At 43.6% G+C, this 24,235-nt stretch overlaps 1 protein-coding gene across 3 annotated transcripts in view; it reads left to right on the forward strand.

Moving 5' to 3' along the window:
- Positions 1 to 18,458, forward strand: part of PPP3CC (protein phosphatase 3 catalytic subunit gamma) — a 68,199-nt gene extending 49,741 nt beyond the window's left edge. For 2 of the 3 annotated variants that reach the window (XM_081171427.1, XM_081171429.1), the window contains exons 7-15: positions 663 to 740; positions 836 to 930; positions 3,887 to 4,012; positions 5,605 to 5,682; positions 7,075 to 7,101; positions 8,058 to 8,139; positions 9,436 to 9,533; positions 15,122 to 15,151; positions 17,155 to 18,458. In XM_081171427.1, coding sequence (XP_081027553.1) covers positions 663 to 740; positions 836 to 930; positions 3,887 to 4,012; positions 5,605 to 5,682; positions 7,075 to 7,101; positions 8,058 to 8,139; positions 9,436 to 9,533; positions 15,122 to 15,151; positions 17,155 to 17,330 — 790 coding nt within the window. In that variant the 3' untranslated portion in view covers positions 17,331 to 18,458. The remainder of the gene's footprint in view (positions 1 to 662; positions 741 to 835; positions 931 to 3,886; positions 4,013 to 5,604; positions 5,683 to 7,074; positions 7,102 to 8,057; positions 8,140 to 9,435; positions 9,534 to 15,121; positions 15,152 to 17,154) is intronic. The other variant, XM_081171428.1, reaches the window with a different exon arrangement.
- The last annotated feature ends 5,777 nt before the right edge of the window (positions 18,459 to 24,235 follow it).

The following is a 24,235-nucleotide window of genomic DNA, read 5'->3' on the forward strand; positions in this document are numbered from 1 at the left end:
TCTGCCTTATCGCTTAAATATTTGTTCCAGATTTCTTCATATTTATCCATTCTTATTTTGCGACGACATGCAATTTGTTCGTATGTCCATATTATCAATCCATGGGCTCAATGGAATCTTTCTGTGGCTCTTCCAGTTCATCAAAACAAGCTTTTTTGCTTCTAATATAGCACAGTACATCCATTTTTTTGACCCCTTGAAATCTCCCATGTTTCTGGAATATAATTTAGAATTAAATTCAGTTCCCCTAAATAACAATTTATTTTTATTACTCTTGCTATAAATATCCTCGCCTCGCACCAAAATGATCTTATCGGGCAGTTAATCAGCATATGTACTAAGTTCGCATCTCCAGCATTAAATTTTATTTTTTAAAAAGTTTTGTTGTAGCCCTCACCCTCCCTCAGGCTGTGTAGAAAGTTGGAGTTGGACTGTGGAGATGTAGGTTCAAATCCCTATTGAGCCACAATGGGGCAAGTCAACCTATCTTCAGTTCTTCCAACCTAACCTATCTTTGCAAGGTGATTAGAATAATTTGGGGCAAAAGTGGAATATTCCTAACTTGTATATCCTCATCCCTCTTGGGAAAAAGACAGAAAACAAATGTGATGATGACTGCCTTCAGCATGTGTTAATATTGCTTTTTAAAACTTCTTTTTCAGTTACCCTGCAATTTGTGAATTTTTGCAAAATAATAATTTGTTATCTGTGATTCGAGCACATGAAGCCCAGGATGCTGGGTAAGTTCAGAGTCACTCTTCTGGTGCTGTGTTCAGCAGCTTGGTTGTCTTTATGTATTTGCAAAAGCCTGCCTATGTTCTGCTCACTTTTCCAGGTACCGAATGTACAGAAAGAGCCAGACTACCGGCTTTCCATCCCTCATCACAATCTTTTCTGCACCAAATTATCTAGATGTCTATAACAACAAGGGTAAGATTTTGACTGTGCCCAGGATGCCAATGTGAGGTTATTATGAATTCTTTCCTGATGTCTTGATGTGTCCACTTTTAATAGAATCTCTAGCTCATGCTTACCTTATCTTTTGCTTCTTAATACTTGGTTTCTTAAAATGGACGTGGTTTGTGCTTGGGCATTCTGCCAGAAATGTTGGGTCCCCACAGATTTGCAGGAACAATTCCATGTAAGCGGGGTACAGAAGATGTGTCATCTGAGAGGGATGGTTGGGATTTGGAGCAGCGGTGTCTGCATTCAAATCATTGCTCATTCAGAGGTTTACTGTGTGGCTCAACCTTACTTAGCTATCTTACTATCTTTTTTTTTCAAATAATTTTTATTAAGTTTCCATATACCATATCAATCAAATCATATTAATTCTTCCAAATCATACCAATACAAATCATAAAATCCAAATCCAATTACAGTGGTGCCTCGCAAGACGGAAATAATCCGTTCCGCGAGTCTCTTCGTCTAGCGGTTTTTTCGTCTTGCAAAGCAACCCTATTAGCGGCTTAGCGGATTAGCGCTATTAGCGGTTTAGCGGCTAAACGGCTATTAAAGGCTTAGCGGATTAGCGGCTAAAAGGCTATTAGCGGCTTAGAAAAAGGGGGGGACGGAAAAAAATCGGAACACTCGCAAGACGTTTTCGTCTTGCAAAGCAAGCCCATAGGGAAAATCGTCTTGCGAAGCAGCTCAAAATGGAAAACCCTTTCGTCTAGCGGGTTTTCCGTCTTGCGAGGCATTCGTCTTGCGGGGCACCACTGTATTTTGCCAAATTATAAATTTTTGTGGGGGGTACCCATGCTTCAAGATCGGTAGGAGTCCAATCATCTTATATTTTCTGCTGCTTTGATATTCACAGTCCCATCCTCTCATCTCCTTGTCGTTACCCTTTTTCTTCTCAGTCACCTCCGAGTTATCTCCACAAGTGAGTTGAAAGAAACAGTCTTGTTTATATTTCTGTGTGAACTTTGCAATGCTCTTCCGTAATTCATCTCACATAGATCCAATAGTCCAAGAGTCCCATTCGAGCAGCTGTCGCCATCTTATTCAGTTCCAATGAAATACAGTCTAAATGTCCGCTCGTTAATTTTCTCAGACCCATTGTATCATAAATCAGTCTTTCCAGGAGGGTGATCGCCCTTTCGAATTTACGATCCAAACCTGACACCAAAACAGCTGCTCATCCTCCCTAAGACTACAAATCTTACAACGAGGTCTGCCTCTCAATGGCGGATCACTTTTGTAACTACGCCACAAAGAAAGTCTCTCTTCTTTCCAGATCTTTTCACGAAGTAAAACCTTTTATATTTTTTTCTTTCCCACACAGTTTATTTTTCATCTCACTTGCAATTAGCTGTTGTGACGGTTCTTCTAAGGGGGAGGGTTGTTAGGTAATCATATTAAAAAAGAAGAAAGTTTTCCCCCCTTTCCGTTCTGTTCAACATACCGAAATGCCTGTAGTTCTTTGATGCTGTCTTCTGTTCCTTCCGTCCCATCATTCATCGTCTCAGTGGTAGAATTATTTAGCAGATAATACCCTCCTGACCTCGCTCGAAGCATGTGCGTTTACTTCTCCATTTTTTTTCCTTTTAAGCAACGCAACCAGTTTCGCTCTTGAAAGCGGCATCCGGGAGCTCCAAGCCCGCACGAGAGCTATCCACCCAGTGCCCCCACCCCTGCTTCTCTCGAACTCGGGGGTGATTTATGGGCAACCGTGGGCAAGGCAGCATCTTCCCACCCCCTGGGAAGAAGAGGGAGACTGATTTTACTCCCCATAATCAGCCTCTAATTACCTCGTGCAAGCCGGGTAGATGATATTGTCGGCCATCTTCCAAGGCGCCCCCAGCGGCCCCCCTACTTAGCTATCTTATTATCAATGAGGAAACAAGGGAATAATTCATGTAACCCTCAGCTCTTTGGAAGAAGAGTGGGTGTAAATGTGATAAATACAATCTTGGAAGGACTGAACCAGAATCAATTAAATGCAATTCCACTGAAGCTTGTATGTTAGAAATAGTGTTTGTTCTAAAGTAGTTACTGACCTAGTTTGGATTTAACACTAACCCATAGTTTAGTGTAAAGTGCACGAGGCTGCTCCCCACTCCTCCAGTGGCCATGGGGAGGAGATAGGAAGCACCTGCTTCCATTTTCAGCTACGGTAACTGCGGTTTGTCATCCAATAACTTCAGTTAGTTTAACATACTGTGGCCCCCTAGAGTATAACCTCTATCAACCCTCAAGACTGGCTGTGCTGTTCTACAGCATGTGGAAGCCCCAATCTGTCCAAGAAATGCAGACTTGTGGACTGTCGTCTGAATTGTGCTTGTTTCAGCAAACCACAGTAATAATAATAATTATTATTTTCCCCAGCCACTCTGGGCACATATCAGAAAAACATAATGAAAACATCGAGATCAGACTAAACAGCTTGTCCTGCTTCAGATGAAATTACAAGCCAGCACTTCTTGACTACTGAAGGAAGTGCTTCCAATCTATTGACCGCAGCTGTGCTGGAGGGGAAGCGACAGCGTATGAGTCTGAGGCCTTAAAGTCATGTGGCATTAAAGCATAGGCTAGTGTTAACTTAATAGTAAAATAAATTTTATTTATATGATTTCTCCCCACCCTTCTTCAGAAGACTGCAGGATAGGTAGTAATACACATTCCAAAATTTAAAAACAACATATGAAATTCACTCTTAAAACTTTTATCAGAAGAAAAACAACACGTGTAACAGTAAATTTCACCTGATGTCTGATGGATATTTTGACATTCCTTACTGCCTCTCTCATAGAGGGTGTCTGATTTTCATAGGGATTTCTTTACACAGCTGTATAATTGCATTTCCTAAGTTGTGTAACCCTGGAGGACAAAGATAAAATCAGCACTCTTGTTATTTCTCTTTCTCCCTCTTGTTTTCTTCTAGCTGCTGTGCTGAAATATGAAAACAATGTCATGAACATCAGGCAGTTCAACTGTTCTCCACACCCTTACTGGCTTCCAAACTTCATGGATGTTTTCACATGGTCTTTGCCTTTCGTAGGGGAAAAGGGTAAGAAGGAGATTGCCCAATAAAATTATTGATAAGCAAAGCAATTATCAAAGGAGCAGGAAAACAGATCCTCCTGACGCAATAGGATTGACTAGGCTGGATGTAGCCTTGGGCGGTCTGTTGCTGCCATAAAGGAGAGATATTTGTGGATTTTGCTAGCTTGCTCACTCCTGGAGCAAAGAATTTAGAAAATTCTGCAAAATTTGGCCTTCAGGCACTCAACCTTCTATTTTTAATATATATATATATATATATATAAAATAAAAAATAAGCATGTTAGTGGCCATTATTGTGTCATAGGAAATTTTCAAAATATATTGTCTCGGGTTCAAAAATCAGGGTGCTTGTGTGTTTACAGCATTTATATACTGTTTTCACCTTTAAAAATCCTTAAATCCCCATTCAGACATGAAGCTGACTAGGTAATCTTAGACCAGTTGTACTCTCTCAGGTTGTTGTGAGGATAGCCTTGGTGAAGAATTGACGTTTTTATCCCCCCAAAAGTTTTTGATTTCAGTTTCCACTGAAAGGAGGCTGCATTTAAATATTTTAATGTTTTAATGTTGTATTTTAATCTTGTTTTTTAAGTTGTATTTCAATCAGTTGTTTTATATCGGGTGTTAGCTGCCCTGAGCCCAGTCTTGGCTGGGGAGGGCAGGGTATAAATAAAATTTATTATTATTATTATTAAAACGGAGGGCACATGGTATGTGCTGCATCAAACTCCTTGGAACAAAGATTGAACAAAAATGTAATAAATAGTTTATGGTGAATATTAAAATCAATAACAAAACAACAAAACAACTGCTTGGCTACCTTGGGAGGGAGGGATATAATAAATAAAATATTTGAAAATCAGTTTATAAAATGCAAATAATGGGAGATAAATCTGTGTAGATGTAGTTGTACATGCATAACCTTTGTTTCAGCTGAGAGGAGTAGAAGGATTAAGTAGCTGTTCTAACATTTGTTAGGTTTTATGTAACTGAAATTTAATTTCAGTTGAGTATTTTATATATGTGTGTTATGTGCTCCCCAGCCTGCATTTTTATACACGTAATGTCACATTGGCATGGCTCACACCTAACACCAAACTGTATTGCTTTGTTTGCTGTGTAAGCAGTCCTGCTTGTACACAGTCTCTGGTTCTACTGTTCTCCAATAATGAATTGGGAATTGGGAGTTCTGATGGGGAAAATTGTTTGGGGACTTTAGGTTATAGCTTGAAGGAGTTTAAGAAGCACCATAACCAGAGAAAATGGTGTTCAGGGATAAAACAGAACTTTTTAAGCGCAAGGCGTAGTTTGCTTTCGGCATCTGAACCAGCAAACAGTGTATGTTTGCCCTCCAAGACAGCATTGCAAATAACAGTTTGAAGTTGGTTTCCAATCCTACTTTGGCAGGCATTGAAACAGAGCGTGTTTGAGGAATAGGAAGCATACAAGTACAAGGTTTGTTCACGTAATAATCCATGATGTATCATTATATGTGAACAAGCCCATTCACATGCTGTGGCAGATATAGATACACACATAAACACACGCACACACAAAATCTCTAATCTCTTGCCCATTTCTCATTATTTCCTGCAGTTACAGAGATGCTGGTTAACATCCTTAACATCTGCTCTGATGATGAGCTCATTTCTGATGGAGATGAAGCGTTGGACGGTAACAAAACCTTTTTACTTTTTCAGGGTGGGTTAGGTTTGGTTGCTTTCAAGCACTTTTGGAAGAAATGACATTCAAAGCTGGATGTGCTGCCTTGTTCTTAGCACCTTTTTGTTGCCATCTTTTTCATTCATAGTTTAAGCTCACTGTCTTTGGCTGTTTTACAGACAATTACTTCTCTAGCGTAATAAGAGCCACTCTGCGCCCTCCCTCCCACCTCCCACTATGGCAGTTTCTTTGATCCAGCAGCAGTAACTTGGTATTTGTTCAGATGGAATGAAGGAGGAAAGGAGAGTTAGGAAGAGGAAGTCTGACCAGCGTGAGCAGCTGCCTTGTTCAGTTTTCATTTACATCTGCTGCTGCTCCTTACGCCCCAATACAGATGGATGGAGTTGTGAAATTGGCTTGTCCAGATATAATAATCAACTTCCAGTCCACTCAGTTTCACTTCTGAAAGAAATTGCACATTTTTAACTGCATAAGTACATATGTAGATATGCACCCATCTTTTATAAGATTAAAAAAAACCCCTCAGTTCCAGAAATATTCTGAGCCTGTGGGTGGCGGAGCAGCTGATCATCATGGGCACTCTTTCGTATGCATCTGTGACAGTTGCAACCAAATGTACACATGTATTTTTACAAAACTACTGGTCATGCTTCTGGGGGCTTTTGGCTTTCCCAAGGTTCAGCCTGAAGTGCTCGAGGAACCCACATAACTAGTTAATGATGTGAGAGGGGGCACAAAGACTGAACAGGCAATGGCGTCTCTATGATGCCAACTCTCTGGAAGGCTACCCAACAGTGTGCAGTGTTAAACTAGTGGCAACTAAGTATGCAGGAAAACTGAAGACTACTTTTCTGATATTATTACAATTATAGGAATTTTTGCTGTCTTCCTTTGCTGCTTAATTGTTTAAAAAATACTGGCATTTTGCACTGCTAGATCAATTCTTTTGATCATTGGTCATTGGATTGGCCTTTCCATCCTTTTTGCACAATCTGCAGAAATAGATCCAACCTCCTCCTTTTTGGCCCTTGCTAGTAGCTTATAGAATTGTAGAGTTGTAAAGGACCACGAGGGCCGTCTAGTCCAACCCCCTGCAATGCAGGAATCTTCTGCCCAATGTGGGGCTCATGCCTATGCCCCGGAGATTAAGAGTCTTATGCATCTGAGAGACAGAAGGAAAATTGATTTGTCCATCTGGAGTCTGACAGCCAAGTGAGCATGACACAGGTGCAGAAGAGAACTACCAGCTGACCCAGCGCTAACCTTCATGTCCCATTGCACTTAAAAAAGAAATGTTATTCCCTCCCTCCCATGGAAATTTAAATTTGTTTCTTCTATCTCTGTCTTCATCTCCTTGTTACTTGGTGTCTCCTCTCCCTGAAGATAACTACATTTCAAGCTATCCGAAAGGTACCCAGCTAGAATTTGCTAAAAGCTTAATTCTCACTGCCTGTGCCACCAGATTTCCTTGGAGTGGATTTTGAATAGCTGACTAGTTGAACAGTCTCGCCATTTCCCTCTTCTTCCCCATCAGTTTTAACATGAACGTGGTGCATTTGGTTTTTGTTTCTTTTTTCCAACCCTGTTGTGTTCCACCAGGAACCAGAGCGATGGGGGTCACGTTTCTCTTTGACGTTTGAATGCAGCCACCTTGTGCATGGCTGATCCATTGGTGCATGTCAGTTCTCCAGTTTGGCTTGTCCTGTTCTTAATGCATTTAAGGGCAATTAAAAAAGAAGATCTTAGCTTAGAGGAGATGTATTTATCATTCAGTGTACAGTTGAGCTCCCAGAACCTCCATGCTTTTCAGTCCATGTTTGGTCTGTGTAGTAAAAGGGAGTGTACTTATCCCTAGCACATTGTATTCGTTGAGGACTCAAGCAAAACCACAAGATTCCAGCCATTCCTTTGTCTGCGTCTATGCCAAAGGTGGTGCTTGTGTGACCGCTCTCCCTTCTGCAAGCACAGCCCAGCATCCTGATGTCTTCACCCTCACTTGGGCTTGTAGCTGTGTTCCTGCCTTGCAAAACTGTGTCTCAATGGCTGAGTCATTCATGTTACATCTCATGTGTACTGTGGTCAAACATGTCTGGGCAGGCAAAGAGGTCTGCTGCTCCGATCAACACTTGTCCTACTACTTCTGGTGCTCCTACTTCCCCCTGTTTGGACTTCCTCTTTGTGTGTCATTCTGTCCATCACTTGCTGCCCCTTTCATTCAGTTCATTACCATTCTATGGAATTTAGCTGTAAAGTTGTAATCGGATTTCTCTTTCCTAGAGCCAAGCAGATGCTTCATACTGGCATTGCCTGAGCCTTAGTTGTTTTCCTCCCTCATTCTTTTAAACCCTTTTTGTTTTTTTCCTAAGGAGGCACCACTGCCCGTAAAGAGATCATCAGGAATAAGATCAGAGCCATTGGGAAGATGGCACGAGTCTTTTCAGTTCTTCGGTAAGTTTGCTCGCTTTGGTGAATCTCAGCTTGAGAGAGAGGGAATATCATTTTGCCAGATTGCCCTGGCTGCACCAGGGCAGAGAATGAAAGGTCGGCAAGTTTTGGACCAGTGCATGTTAAATGTTTAAAAGTCCACTGCTACAGGACTGATTTGTGTGGGACTATCACCTGGAATTTGCACTCTCCCGGCAGGGAGCCAATTCTGTGGGAAAGACCCTACACAGTGGTGGACTTGTAAATGTTACAGCCAAGCTGCTCCCATTGCAGGACTGTTAGAGATGTAAAGTGTCAGTAGGGATTGTTCAGGGATTTTTTTCTTAGTACATTCATATTCCACCTTTCTTCTATCATAATTGGGGAGGGGGTACAAGACCTTTGTGGACTTTGGGTTTTTGTTTTGATCAATAGATTCCAACCCCCCCCCTAAAAAAACCCCAAGATTTGATTCTTAAATGCTGTTTTACACATGATTGGAAGCTGCCTTGTACAGTGTAAAATTGTTTCTCTCTAGCCCAGTATTGTCTGTCCAGAGTCTCAAGGCAAAGGTCTTTCCCATCATGTGAAATTGATTCTTTTAATTCAGAGGTGGGGAATATTTTTGGCCCAGTGGACCAGACTGTTATCTGTCCCTACCCTCATGGGCCAACTTCAACATATTGGTGGGATTAACCCACCTGTCAGTCACCTGATTCAATTATGAAGATATAAGAACAGGCAAAGGACAGGTGGATGTGCCTGCACACCTGTCAAAGGTCCCTTGCCCAGCATCTTCTGAGTGCCTGACAGCCAGCTCATTGTCGCATGCTTGGGCAGTGTGAAGCTGGCGAAGCTGCTTTATGCAGGGGTTGACTGCCTGGTGGAGCTTCCCACAGAGATTTAGCTGGGTCTCTTCCTGCTCTACACCTGTTGTCAGGTGTGGGACAGGTGGCTGTGGTTTGAGGAAAAAGGCCTTTGGGGCTAAATTGGGACCCAAGGTGAGCCCAACTTGGTCCACAGGCCAGAGGTTCCTCACTTCTGTTTTTACGGGCGATGCCAGAGATGGAATTGGGGACCTGCATGCAAATCATGCTCTGTTGCTGCCCTGTCTACAGGCCAGCAAATATATGCTCAACAGGGAGGTGTATCCAATCCCAGCTCTAAATGCAGCTTTATGGCTCACGTATTTACAAACGTAACAATTTCACGCACATTAAAATGTTTAGCAGTTCCCTAAAAAGATCTTGAGTGTGCAGCTGAGGAAACCTAAGAGGTGGGGTCAGATATAATTGGTCACTTTGCCTCTTTTTCTTGCAGGGAGGAGAGTGAGAGTGTTCTGATGCTCAAAGGACTGACTCCTACAGGTACTCTGCCCCTGGGAGTCCTCTCAGGAGGGAAACAGACTCTACAGACGGGTATGTATATGTCATAGGTGCCAACTCCCTGGGGCCCTGGGGGCCCAAGCACCCACAAAATTCCCCATGAAGGGCCTCGGCATCCACAAATTTTGGTGCCAGGGCCATGCACGCTGCGTGGCACCCACAGCCCTGGGCACTCATGGTTGTGGGGCCAAGCTGGCACTCCTAGTATATGTGCAGGATAAGACCAGGTGTGACGTGTTAAGAGATCATCTAGGTTTTGTGGGGGAGGCACTGATATTTCCCCTTCCCCTTCCCCTTCCCCTTCCCCTTCCTAGTATCTGCAGTTCTGTCACCAGAAAAGATGGGCTTTAGATGTCCCCATAAGCTTACAGGCCTTTAACTCTGGCACTGAATGGGGGGGGGAGAGAAGCTCAGTTGGTGGAGCATGGGACTCTTAATCTCAGGGTTGTGTGTTTGAGCCCCACGTTGGGCGAAAGATCCCTGCATTGCAGGGGGTTGGACTAGATGACCCTTGTTATCCCTTCCAACTCTACAGTTCTTTTATTCTATTATTCTGTGAATGAAGCTTAGAGGAGAATAATAGGAGAGGCTGAGAACACTTGGACTAATTTAATAGAAACCTGGCAATGGGACTTGAGGGAAGGATTTCGTCCAAGGCATTTGTATGATGTTGTCATAGCTGGTGATCTTGCTGGGAATAGAGACTTGAAACTTGCATAGTGTTCTGGAATCTGTTCTTTGAACAACTATTCAGATTTCATCTCTTTAACAGCAGTTGCCCTTTAGACTTCTGCTGCTGTGTAAGAGCATGTACAAATGCCACCAGCCTGCTTTTTTGTTCCCTCCTGTACTAAGCCCATCTGTTCTCAGTGCTAACATTGAAAACTAACAGCTGTGAGTTTGAGATTCTCTTTCTGGGTAGGTTTTTAATATGGACATTTATGCTGGTGTTTCAACTTGTGTGTCCTTCTCAGACAACTTGGGCTGGGGCACATGCACCAGTGCTTATGATGTGTGCAGACCACTTTTTCCTTGGCTTTTTATGTCATTTCATTCTTGTCCTTCATGGACTGGAACTAATCTATGCACAATTGCCAGCTCCATATACACCCATTGCAGTTTTAATGAAGAGAAAACAAAACTTAAGTTTACACTGTTGCACTCATAGCTGTATACCAGATGTTAAAACTATTAAGCTGTTTCTGGTTGTACATCATTCTTTCCTACCCTCTAGTATAGTGCCACAGCCAGGTTTAGCATCTACTGAAAGAGATAAACTGATGAAATTAGATGGATGAGTGCAATAGGACAAATCCACAAACAACTATTTAAAAAGAAAGAAAGAATCTAGGCAAGGGGTACGAGCAAATACCAGGAAGAGAAAGACATCACAAGACTTGGGTTGAGATTTTAGGACTCTAGCACACACACAGTTGATCTTAAACAGGCAACTTATGAGATGTGAATCTGAGATTCTGCTTGCAAGCAACCAGCCAGCCAGCACTGGCCAAATGTGTCTGCAAGGAAGCCCATGTGCACCATCAGGTCAGTGCAGCTTGGATAGTTCTCCCAAATCCCTATATAGGCTTCCTGGTCAGACTTGCTCACAGGATCCAGCTCTTACTGCTCTCTGTTGGCTTTGGGCTACAACTTCCTTGCTCTTGCTTGGCCTTTGCTTCATCCTGCCCTGAAACTGACATACAAGCTTATACCTCCTGAATTGAGGTAAAAGCATTTGTACACAAACACGTGTACGAATAGTGACTCATCATGTTGTGCAGTGTTGGAATTTGTCCCTTCCTTTTGTGAATATCAGTGGCAGATCATACAAACAGCAACCCCAAAACCTACCAGTCTGGATGCATCTTTGGGGAGTTTTCTTCATGCATCATTGTTTGCCTGTACACACCTCCCCATAAGAAAAAGTTTTAGAGAAGGCCATTCTTTTTCAATGACATTTAGTATTGTGACTGTCAATAGCTGATACAGTTCTGGGGTTTTTTCACACCTGCCAAAATCAAAGCAATCAAGAGATCCCAGCAAAGCTAAAGAACTCAGCTTTCTTAATGTTGGGATAAAATTGCACACCCAAAATCTGAAGTGTTGTGAAATTGTGAATATTTGCAAATATTTTTTCAGCTCCAGTGTATACTTCCTGTTTTGTCACATGTACACTCTTCCAGAACAGCACGCTTGCTTTTTCCTACATTAAGGTGATATTGTGTTAAATTTTGTTAATCTACTGCAGATAGCACTGAAGGTCAAGCTTTGTGGGCAATCATGACTGGTTGTGAGGTCAGCAAATGAGTTATAGCAACATGTCTCTCTGGAGCAGGGGTCAGCAAACTTTTTCAGCAGGGGGGCCGGTCCACTGTCCCTCAGACCTTGTGGGGGGCCGGACTATATTTTTTTGGGGGGGGGAAATGAACGAATTCCTATGCCCCACAAATAACCCAGAGATGCATTTTAAATAAAAGGACACATTCTACTCATGTAAAAACACGCTGATTCCCAGACCGTCCATGGGCTGGATTTAGAAGGCGATTGGCCCAGGCCTTAGTTTGCCCACCCATTCTCTAGAGAGAACCCTGTGATCTAGTGTTTTAATCCTTTTCTGCTGCCAGCCTTCATGTTTGGCATTGAGCCAGGTGATTTTATTTCTCATCAATGTTGGATGACTTCCTGGTGTACTGGAAAGAGGCTTGCTTTGGCACTTGCTAGCCTAGATTTTAAATTTCTCACATGGAAGAATATTGTAGCAGAATCTTCTATGGTCAAAGGAGGTGGTGATTTCCCTTCTTTCTTGCAGGGGAAGGCTAGACTTAATTTTCCAGATAGTTGAACATGTTTTTTCTCTCCAATGGAATAGGAAGTTGGCAGATGAAGGCATAGGTGTCAAGAACTCCCTTTCTTGAGCTCTGCAATAAATCAGGCTGAACCATGTGCTTTAGAGACTGACTAGGTGTCTAATAACTTGGCTGACTGTTTTTAACTATTGCTACATCGGATTTTAAAACTTCATAGAAACCTCCAAACATAAGCATCTAAAAGCTTCCACTGAAGCGTCATCACACTGAAATTAAGCATATGAATTTTATGAGCATTGTAACTTTACAGGATCTGTTTTGAGCTTCAGTAAAGAGAACACATTCTCCTGCTCATTTCCTCCTGTTTCTCTGTCGCATTTAATCTTCACACATACTTTGTTTTCTGCATGCAGTTTCTCCTTCCTCATCTCCCAACCCATCCCTGACTTTACATTTCCCTGCCTTTGTCCTCATTGCCTGAAAACTCTCCCTTTGTACATCAGAGCATCAGCTCTACTCAGGCCTGTATCCTAGTCAGTTTCATACCTCCATTCATTCCACCTTTTTTAAAAAATAGCTACTTAGCTAATATAAGCCAAATTATCTCCTTCTAGAATTGTCTCTGAGACCAGTGTTCTATCAGTAACAATGGCTTTGCACACCTGTTTTTTAAGGTTGTGCTCTCCCATGCAAGCCTCTGGTAATCCTGAGGCTGAGAGCTGGCAACTTTACCCAAGGCTGCATAGAGGGATTTGTGGCTGGCTGAGCAGTGGTTTTCACTAAGGTCCAGCACTGTGTTCAGGGAGGCATTCAGTCTCCTTTAATGTGTCATTTGTTGCATGAAAAACAGGACTTGTTTCCTGGATCATGAGATCAGAGATCCTGAACTTTGTCTTGGTCTTCACAAACTTGCATGCTGTAGCTGTCAGGTAATCCAACTCCAGCCCAGCACAGAAACCAAGACCTCTTCGTTATGCCCCCCAAAATGAAGAGCCTCAACAGGGAAGCTTTATCACCAGCAGTTCCAGCACTGAGGTGCAACTCAGATCAATCCATGTATTTCATATCAGAGAGTTCCAGGATGAACTCTCAACACTTGGAAAAAACGTTTGATGCCATCAAAGCCTTTGAAGATAGTGCCTGGATATGCCAGATCTTGAAAACATGGGAGCTGTGCTCTAGTCATGTATCAGAAAGGCCCCCACCACACATGTCCCCACCACATGTGTGAGCAACAGCCAGCCAGGAAGCATGGCCCTTTTGCCATGGTGTGCTTTCACCAAGGGCCTATTGTCACAGCTGTTGCATCACCCCAAAGCACCATTCTTTTTGAAGCGATACTGTGGCACCACCACAAATCTCTTTCCCAACAACTTAGGACTTCTGTTTCACATAGATTTGATAAAGGCCGCATTCAACTGAACTGGATTTTAACCAGTGCTCCATTGTGGTTTCATGATATTGATATATGTGTGTGCTGTGGTTATCTGTTGTATGTGTATATGGTTATTTTGTTTAAATGGGAATTTAGTACACACTTTTATACGCAATTTGGTCTTGTTAGTGGATGATCTGGGTTACTGGGACTCTCAGTGTGTTTAGAATTCTCTCCATTGGCAATCTGTCATGTACCTTTGGACAGACATAGGCAAACTCGGCCCTCCAACTCCCATCATCCCTAGCTAACAGGACCAGTGGTCAGGGATGATGGGCATTGTAGTCCCAAAACATCTGGAGGGCTGAGTTTGCCTATGCCTGCTTTAGAAACTCCCAGACAAAGTGAGAAGGTAACATGAATATATATTTAAAGAAACATGAACTGTCATGGCAAAACACACTTTACAGTAGTCATATTATCTCTGGCAGTTTGGAACCACACAGGCCAACATGCAAGAATGGCCCCCTGACATTGCTCAGACATGATCTGTTTTATTTATTTTAAAAGTTAATTTGTTGTATGTTGTGCTAGAATGCTCTGAAAATACAAATCAAAGCTAGAGCATCAAAGCTCAGCAAAATACATGTTGCTAAAGGGCTCCTAAATAAGAATTGTTCTGTATTGTTTCTGAAACAACTGCCACAGATCTCCTTGCAGCTGTCTGAGGGCAGCTGGTTCCAAAGGCAGGGGCCAAAACCAAACCAGCTATTTGAAGGGGCATGCAGGAACACTGTGCAGATTAAAGTTTCTGTTCTATAGAGAGCTGCTTGCCTTATTGGAAACCCCAGTGCAAAGGTAGAGTGGGTGCTTTTTGATGGCAAAAGCAGAGGATCTTTGTTCATAGGAAATGATATGACATAGTTATAAAACCATTTTGGGAGGTGGGATTGATCTGGTGTTAAACAAAGCAGGTTAAGTCTGGGGCTGAAGCATGGAACAAGCAAGTATCCCTTCTATTATACTCTTTTCTGAGGAAAATATGTGTTGGTTCCAGCCATGTGCTGTTGATTGCAGCTGTGGCTATTAAATGCAGCTGTGTGCACCAATGGGGATATGTTGCTGCCTGGTCCTATCAGTCATGGAAGAAGCTACCTCCACGACATCAACGTTGGACTCCTGGTTTTGAAAAACCAGTCCTGCCATTCTCTGTTCTTTTTCCCCTTGGGGCTTGGGATAATTAGGTTTAAGGAAGAAAACTATAACTCCCTTCTGTCTCTCTGCCCTATTGCCACCATCCTCTTCCACTGGTTGTCTTCACAATCCTCCTCGGTTGGGACTGGGAGGGTTGTAGATCTCTAACAACCATGGTTATGTTAAAGTTCACTCACTCTTTTCTGTCTTCATTTTTGCATGCCACTGTTCCTTCTGTATTACAGCCACAGTAGAAGCGGTAGAGGCACGGGAAGGTATGGCTAGAATCTTGCAAGAAGCGTGATGGTTTGTGTGTCTGCTGACCCCCTCCCCCCGCCAAGAGCTTTCTTCTCAGCAGCAGTACGAACGCTTTTTACTCTTGCATCACCAGAAGGGGGAGAAGGGGAGAGGGACATGGCCTGGCACCCCTCCCACCCCTGGGGTCCATCCACATGGGGAGGATGCACAGAGGCATCCGTCAAACTCTCTACCCTGCTTCTATAATCTCTCCTACATGGTCTTCACCATAGCGTTAGAACTGGGGAGGCTCAAACAGCCATGGAGATATAATGCTCCATACTGTGACATTATTTTTATTTTAGATGAACAAAGCCTACCATTCTATGTTGGCCTCAGGGCTACGGTGTGGAATTGGACCCATCCCTTGAGACCTCTAGCTGTGCTGAGTTACAGCAAGAGTATTGCAGCTGGCTCAGCCATGGTAGGCGGACTTGGCAGCTGCCTAGAGTGGCACAGCTCCAGTGGGGCTCCCGCCTTGCCAGAAGCAGCATGCAAGGTGTGTTTTTGGTGTTCCTCTTGAAAGGTGTGTATCAGCGGCTGGTGGAAGTTGTAATCTGAAACATCTTGAGAGTAGCCACTTTGTTGGGCAAGGCTGGCTTATCTGTCCTGCCCCGTCCATCTAGCCCAGTATTACCTTCTCAAACTGGCAATGGATCCAGTATATCTCACTCCAGCAATCACCCCAGATCCTTTTCCTTGAGATGCCAGTGATTGAGCCCAGGACCTTTGGGCATGCAAAGCAGGCACTCTCCAGCTGAGCTCTAGGAATGTGGTGCAGAATCCTCTGCACTCTCAAAATGACCACCATGAAGCAAAGTGCTTCCAACTGGTCCTGAACAAAGTCATAGAATGTGCATCTTTGTGACTCTTCTTGCAGAGCATGAAGTTGTTCAGGACATATTGCTGTCCAGTAACCACCTTTGGCCTTCCCTGTGGGTAGGCTTGTCAGAGCTGTAATCGTCAAATGGCTCTGTCTATTTACTTTCTCATTTACCACAGTCATATGGCAAGTACCTCTGTGATCTGCAGACACAATTTTTCCCAATCTTTAAAGGAATTTGTGCTTTGCAGAAAAAATAACCATTCTAAATTCCTCTAGCTCTTTGCTTTTTCAGAAACAGTGTGCAAAAGGAAATGTGCTCTGCTCTGGAACTGATGGAGAGAACAAGACTATTCCACATGTGCGCCTTGTCACACTTGAGGCTTTTCTTGGCATTCCCTTCTTGGTCATGCAAGATTTAAAAAATATATCTACTGCTTTTTTTATCCAAAGATTAGTTTCATTCTCCCATTCTTTGTTGTGTTGTGTGTGGTGTTGTACTGAAGTATGTGACTTTGATTTAGTCTTCACTATTATTTTTTATTTTATGTTTTTCAGTTTTCAAAACTATGCTGCTGTTTCACTGCACTAATGCCTCGATTATTGAGCACATATCTGACTTGATTCTTTGTTTCTTCCAAGATTAGGCCAGGAATTGTACTGAGAAAAAAGCAATGCTAATGAAAGTCCCTTACAGGGGTAATTTTGCCTAGGAGTTTAGGCTGGAGAGTCAGTTTTAAGAGCATCTGTTCCTACAGTGTATACATGTATATATATTTTTGTCTCATTGTCACGTCTACTCAACAGATGCAGCAGGCTTTTGAAGCAGTGCAAAAACCAACTGAATGTGTTTTTGAACAATGACCAGTGGAATGAATGTACACACTGTGAACAGAAATCCTTCTTTCATAATACCTTCAGCTCTGGGAGGAAAATATTTCCAGCCTTACTTAAAGAGACATCTTTTCACATCAGGGGCATAATAGTTTGTCCTGTCCGGTGTAAAAATAACCCCATACCACTTCCCCCAAGTCAGACGCATGCTCCATAGTCACAGCTCTGCATAGTAACTGCAGGATGGTATGTGTGCACATTTGAGCAACCAGGCTTGGAAACTTGCTCTGATTCCTTTTTCTCGCTCTTCCTCCTCCACTCTAGCCATCCGTGGATTTTCGCCACAGCACAAGATCCGCAGCTTTGAAGAAGCAAGGGGACTGGACCGTGTCAACGAGCGCATGCCGCCACGCAAGGATTCCAAGCACCCCGACGGGCCGGTGAACTTAACCTCCACAAACTCTGCGGAAAAGAACGGGATGGGGAAGAAAGCCCAGTAACAGTTCAGGCGCCACTAAAGGATCCAAAACTTAATGAATTATATTTATTTATTATGAAGGGGGAGAGCAAGGGGGGGGAGAAACCAACTTAGCCTGGAGGCACATCCATAATCCAGTTTGCATCCATTCTGTAAGAGAGGTGACCATTTTGTAAGTTTTTAAAATTTTATGTTCAATATATAAAAAGTCATCTTTTTTAATTTAGGAATGGGTCTAAATACTAGTACATATATAAAGTGTTGTTTTGTACAGATTGCCTGTCCCTGCCAGGAGGGAAGGAGCCTGTGCGTGTGGCTGGGTGGGGTGGGGTGGGAGGAAGGGAAGCAGAAACAACCCAGGGCAGCTCTGGGATCTGATTTTATAATGGAACCGTTTCAAGTTATCCTTGTTTTTTAAAAGTGGCAACTTTCATTTGAAAGCAACATTTTTCTCCTCCCAGATTTTGCTGTGTTTCTTCTATTTCACACTGCATCTGATGCTCCAGCAGTCGACTTCCATTAAAGGCATGTTGCATAGGGCAGTTAGTAAACTTTCTCCTTTTTGGAATCCTGTGTCATAAGGCAAAGGTTGACATGTGCAGATCAGCTCCAGGTGAATGATTGGAACTGGAGAAAAGGATCTACCTAATCCTGCCTCTGCCCCTTCAGATGTTGCCATTGATTTCCCTTCAGGAATCCAGTTTCAGGAGAGAAATGAATTCTCTTGGAATAAACCAGTAGGTGGGCTTTGATGAATGTGATCTTGCAGTCTCCATTCATCTTGAGTTCACCCAGCTGGTTGCTCATGTCCTTCCATGAACATAACCATATTTGACATCACACAGGTGGGATTTATGTGATTTTCTCTGACAGGAAACTAACCTCCACAGATTGTCACGGACTCATATACTTAATGTAAAAAAACTGTACAAAATTAGTATTTTAGGAGTGAGATACTTTCCCTTCTTCCCACATAATATTCCTCTCCCACGCTCCATGATGTGAGCTCCAGCACAAAATCTCTCTGTGATATGTCCCCCAGGAACCCACTTCATTTCCAATTCATGGCTTTAGCTCTACCTGGATAGTGTGGGAAACGTGAGGTGTAGGAGGAAAGGTAAAGTTTTGTGCAGAGTTCTGCACATCAGCACTGCTTCCTTTGTCTTTGTGTATCCTATGTGGGACAAGTAGAAAAACCCACAGTGGTTATAAATGGGTGCTCACTTGGGAGTCTCCCTTGAGGGGGGAATGGGCATAAGTAGACCTGTGAAGGCTCCCACGTTTGGCTCCTGCATACAACTGGCAAAGCTCTCCTGGGCTGACTACAAGGGCTTCTCGGTGATCTCAAGGGCACAGCCAGCAATGAACGGCTGATACTCCGGCCCCTGTAATTAGCGTCAAAGTGATGCTACAGCGTTTTGTACCAAATTTTCACAATCAAAGCATTTCCCATCAGCATTGGCTCATGGTTCTGGGAGTGCCTAATCCCACTATTTTCTCGTCAATGCCAGGCTGTATTCAGTTTAATTCAGCTCAGAATAGACCCACTGAAATTAATGGACCTAAGTTAGTCATGTCCATTAATTTAAGTGGATCTACTCATTGAGTGTGACTAGCTTAGGGTACAACCTCATTGTGCTCCTTTTAAGAGGCAGCATGAGTGAAGAGGCAGGTTGTTTCAGCTTTGTAACAGGAGACACTACTGCTTCCTTCTTCCTCATTACCCCAAAACCTTAAATGTGACGACCAAGAGTGGAAAGGGTGTTTGCAAGGAGGCTCACTCGTGGCCAGGAGCCCTGATGGGACACAACACATGCTAGGGAGCTTCACGGTGCCCACCTGCCATCATAACTTTGTGTTTACTATGGAAAATTCTGGCATACTTGTGGCAAGCACATTACCATGTAAAATGTGCAGCTCCCAGGTTTGCATCTGGAAAACCTAAACCTGTAACTTTTGCAAAGGGCAGGAGACCTTTGGGCAGATTCCTTAGCACTTCTCTTGAAGTATAATAATAACATGATTGATTGTTTGACAGAATGCGTCAGTCTTGTTCTCTGCCAAGTGTTGCAAAAACCACTAAGGGCTCTACAGATGTGTGCAAAATGTTTACTGCAAGCTGAAATAGGTGACCTGTGAGTATAGGGGTAATGTACCGTGCCCGTTTTGTAATGAAAGCAGTAGGTTTTCTCATACTTCCAGAAAGGAAGTCACAGGCAGGTAGGCTTTACAGGTTGGTGAGAGGGACAAATCTTAAGAGAGAAGATGTAATCCTTTTGGCTCTTTTTAGTGTGAGAGAATAGCCAAATTACATTGTATGGAGAAACTTCGGTAGAACTGAGTGGGGTTTTTGAGGAGAAACTGTTTAGTCAACAGCTTGAGCCTGAGGTCTTCATTCTTTGAGGGATATTTATTCAAGTCAGAGTTGGAAGCAAGGGGATTATGTTCTAATGTGCCAAAGAATAGCAACCAAACAGATGTGCTTGGAAGAAGGGAACCCTGTGTGTAGAATTGAGCCTGTTTAGTTTTTTTTATCCTGACTCTGATGGAAGGCAGGTGTCGGTGGCAATTGTATTATTATTATTATTTAAGCCAAACTTGGTAATTCATTGGAAAGTGGCGCAGATACCTTCCTCCTGGAGTTCAACCATTACCCTTCCAGGCACTGTTTGGGGTATGTCTGAAGCAGTCTTCCACAGGGCCATTCTTTCTTCTGCCCTCTTGTAACTTAGTGACTTAAGCAAATGACACAATCAGACAGCATAGAGGTGTTGCATAAAAAGATGCCTCTTAATCACAGTGCTGCTGACTATTTTTCACTTTGAACATAGGCTTTCTCCGTTCATAATTATTTCACATCTTGGTTAAGAATTATGAAACGGCTTTGTTTGCATTTTGGAGCAGATGCAACTTTGGGATTTGTACTCATGACTATCCTTTTTACATGAATGGGTGCTTTGAAACAGTGCAAACATTTGTTCCTCTTGAAGATGAAGGGATTTTATTTATGTTAAAGCTATGCACACCTCTTATGGCTTCTGTTGGAGAAAACCATGGCACTTACTCTTTCAGAACAACACTGATAGCAATCTCTTCTAGAGAGATCTCATGTTTGCTGCTTGGTAGGATGCAGACAATCTGGCTTTAAGTGGAGTGTCTTCAGTTTAAGAACTGCAGATTCTTACGATTCAAAGGGAATTAACACCTTTGCATCTACCTGGCTTGACATGGTTGTTGCTGCTGCTGGCTGCTCTCATGATGTTCCCAGGAACATACAGTGGTGCCTTGCAAGACGAAATTAATTCGTTCCGTGAGTTTTTTCGTCTAGCGAATTTTTCGTCTTGCGAAGCACGGTGTCGGGAAAGTTTTGGAAAAGCTTCAAAAATCACCAAAAACCTCAAAAAAGGCTACCACACCACATTCTATGAGTTGCTCCTCGAAGTCAAGTCGCAACTGTATTAACGGTGTTAAGAAAAAGGAAACAAACTTGGAAGACGTTTTCGTCTTGCGAAGCAAGCCCATAGGGAAATTCGTCTTGCGAAGCAGCTCAAAAACCGCAAAACCCTTTTGTCTAGCGGGTTTTTCGTCTTGCGAGGCATTCGTCTTGTGGGGCACCACTGTACAAAAACTTCCACCCATGTGGTTGGGCTTCCTTGCATGTGTGCATAACATGCATATGGTAGACCTTCCAAGCGAGGTGGGCATTACATACATGTTGAGTGAATATGCAAGCAAGCCCAGCTATGTGAACAGAAGTCTCTATATAGCCCAGGGAGCCACGTGGAAGGCACCGCTGGGGGCTCTGGTGTCACAGGACAATTTCTGGGCCCTTTGGTGTAACAAGAATAAAGCTTGGCTAGCACAATCCTATCTCTCTCTCTTGGGAAGATAACAGCCATCATGCTTCTCCCATTCATCGGCTTTTGGAAGTCTAAATTCATGGCAACAATACATGGCCCCTCTTCTCTCACTAGACACAGTTGAAATGTTGCGCTTGGACTGCTGATTTGTTAAAGCGAGAAATATTTGGGCCCTTCTCTTGGCTGATTCTTGCAAAATAGCCAGGTGTGTCCTTCCTTCACCTCCTCCTGCATCTCTTTCTTCCCTCTTTTGATTTTTCTCCTCTCAGGTGAAATAGTAGTCTTAAAAATATGTCCATTTGGTGCCCCTTATGCCCCCGGAGGAAAAGGAGGCTGCTGAAACAGCCAAGGAGGGGCCACTCTGAGGCAGGAGGGCCCCCTTGGGGTCTTTCATGTTCCTTCAGGGTTGCTTTGACAGTAAAGAAAAATGTATTCCCTGTTCCATGTACAAAGACATGACTCGCTGGCTGTCAGGCCAAGCCTATGCTCTGGTTGCCAAGGGAACGCTGGCTCTGGGGCCTCTTTGCTTCCTCCTCACAGCATGCAGCGTTCAGGGGTGGGGAGCTGGAGGGGAGAGTGGGTGTTAATTTGCCCCCCCCCATTAGCTCATGCACCTTCTGTAACATGCTCTCAGCTAGTTTCCCCAAGTTTTCATGGAAAGAGTGAGCTAAATTCCTGGTACCCTGAAGTCCACCCTTTCTCCCCTGGAGATCCTTGCTGATTCTTTCCCCCCACCCCTGTGCTAGCAAACTAGAGTTTGAAATGCAGTGTGGAAAGCAGCACTGAAGCCTTGCGCCTCCCCTCTCTCCTCTGACTTGGGAAAGACAGCTGCCAGCCAAGGCTGCCACCCCTTTCTGGCATGGACGTAGCACCAGCTTCTCTAAGGCCCAGTGCCAAGGAGACATTCCTTGATCTCAGCCAGGGCTCCCTCTTAACCAAAAATGTGAAGTTGATGAGAACCCAGATGAGAACCATAATAAACGCTGGAGACCCACTTAACCCTTAAACCAAATGTTCTTGGACCCCAGCTCCCATCAGCCCGTGGTAAGGAACGATAGGGCTTTTAAAATCCTAACATCATCAGGAGGTGCACAGGTTCTTCACCCCTGCCTTGAACTATGCATGTGAGGTGGCAAGTGGTTGAGAGGTAGGGAATGTTGCACCCACAGCACCCTTGGAGGTATCCGTAGTCAGAAGATGACAACCTAAGAAGCCATACTCTGAAAGGAGCAGCCATTAACCACATGAAAGTGTGACGTCCCAGCAGGCAATTCCAGCTGTCCAGTGCTATAGCTTTACATGGGGGAGTGGGGATTACTGACCAGAGCAGTGGTGGGTTGCAGGGCGGGAGGGGGGCTTAGATATGAGATGGCCCTCTCTAATTCCCCCCCCCCACCCAAATACTGGGGAAATGCTCCTGGGCCAGCTGCCCCATCCCACCTGAAAAACCAGCAGTGATTCTGTCTTAGAGCCATGAATGCCTCAAGAGGCCTTGCCTCTGCTCATCATCCCACCCATTCTCCACCACTTCGCTGTCGTTGTTGTTTTGCTTTTTAATTCCAGGGACAATCATGAGCAACGAAAGCAGAAAAAGAAACATTTTAAAAGCCAAGAAAGCCCGCCAGCCCATGGGACTTCAGTGTATTAAAGGCTGTGTGTGCTACCCCCTTACTGTGAGGTTGCCTATAAGCACCATTTTTTAAAAAATAAAAAAAAATTGTCTTGCATGATTTGAAAAAGCAAGAAAAAGCAAGGTGCATGTAACAAGGAGGGGAGTCAACAGTGGGTCTTCCAAACTTCAGGACAAAGGTGCTTTCACCTTATTGAAGAGAACCTGTCCTGTCATGGTGCCGCAGCCTGCTTGCACCTCCCCAGCTTGGCTAATCTTGATTCTGCTACCAGAGCCTCATGCCAGCTTGGCTCCATCCCAGAAAAGGTGGAATCACAAACCCCAGGAAAGGTGAGGGTGAGGACTGAGGTTCTTGATTCTGAAGCCGCGTTTGCCCCTTGTCTGGAGGCTGACTCCTTTCTTTTCCTGCTCTTTTTTTAGTTGCGTTTAAAGAAGAATGGTGAAAAATGTTATTTATTGGCAGAAATTATTAAATATAATTTCTCTTTTGTGAACAAGGAATGAATTTGTTAGAACTGTCTTACTGTAAATTGGAAAGCCATCTTTAAGTGGGGGGAGTTAAAAATTAAATGACAGTTGTTTGGCTCCGGTGTCCTTTTTGGGAGTTCTTGAGTGGCAGCGCACTTCAGACATTTGCAAAGAAGGCTCTGAACCCCTTTTATATTTCTGACTTCTTCAGGGGTAGCAGGAATATCCTTTGATGGTACATGGCAGACTGCACTTCCTGCCTTGTTTTGAAGTTCTCTTTGTCTGGGTCACATAGTTAAAGTAGTAGTGGACCAGTTGAGAAATGAGGCATTAATTACCAAAACATAAAAAGTTCTACCCTCAGTCAACATTGTAAAAATTGCAAATGCAGTTGGCACATCTGCTGAATAGATACCCAAACCGTGGCTTGGTTTGTTTTGATGGCTTCTCAATGGAACACCCCTGCAAGAATTAGTAGGAACTCAGTACAAACCATGCTAAATTGATTCCCTTCCTCCCTCAAGACAGTCTACACCAGTCAGGGCTGAAAGGTGGGTAGCAAATAGAATGTCTGGAGGCAGCAGAATGCCTCCTTCTCGCCTGGCTGCCCCTCTGATTTCTCTGCTGGAGAACGCCTGTGGATTGCAAAGTGTTCTGGGGTGTAATTCCAAGGGGCGCTGGCCTCACCACAGCCCTGTACAAATTAAACTTGATGCCCTATGCATGTCTATTTGAGAATGTGTCTGGGTTTCACAAATTACCCACAATTATTGAGAAAGGGTCACCATTTTATTCTTATTTTTTCTTCTCATTGCGCCAGGAGTGCCAAACTGCCTTGGTTCGGCCCTGCTGGCCAGTAGAAGAGAATAAGCTTGATTGGCAGGCTTGAGACGTAAAATGGTGGTAATTGGTTAGGCCTGGGGTGGAGGTGAGAGCAGGTTAAGGGGTGAGACCTGTGACTTTTTAATG

The sequence above is a fragment of the Podarcis bocagei genome (assembly GCF_964188305.1).
Source record: "Podarcis bocagei genome assembly, chromosome: 15".
NCBI classification, from domain to species: domain Eukaryota; kingdom Metazoa; phylum Chordata; class Lepidosauria; order Squamata; family Lacertidae; genus Podarcis; species Podarcis bocagei.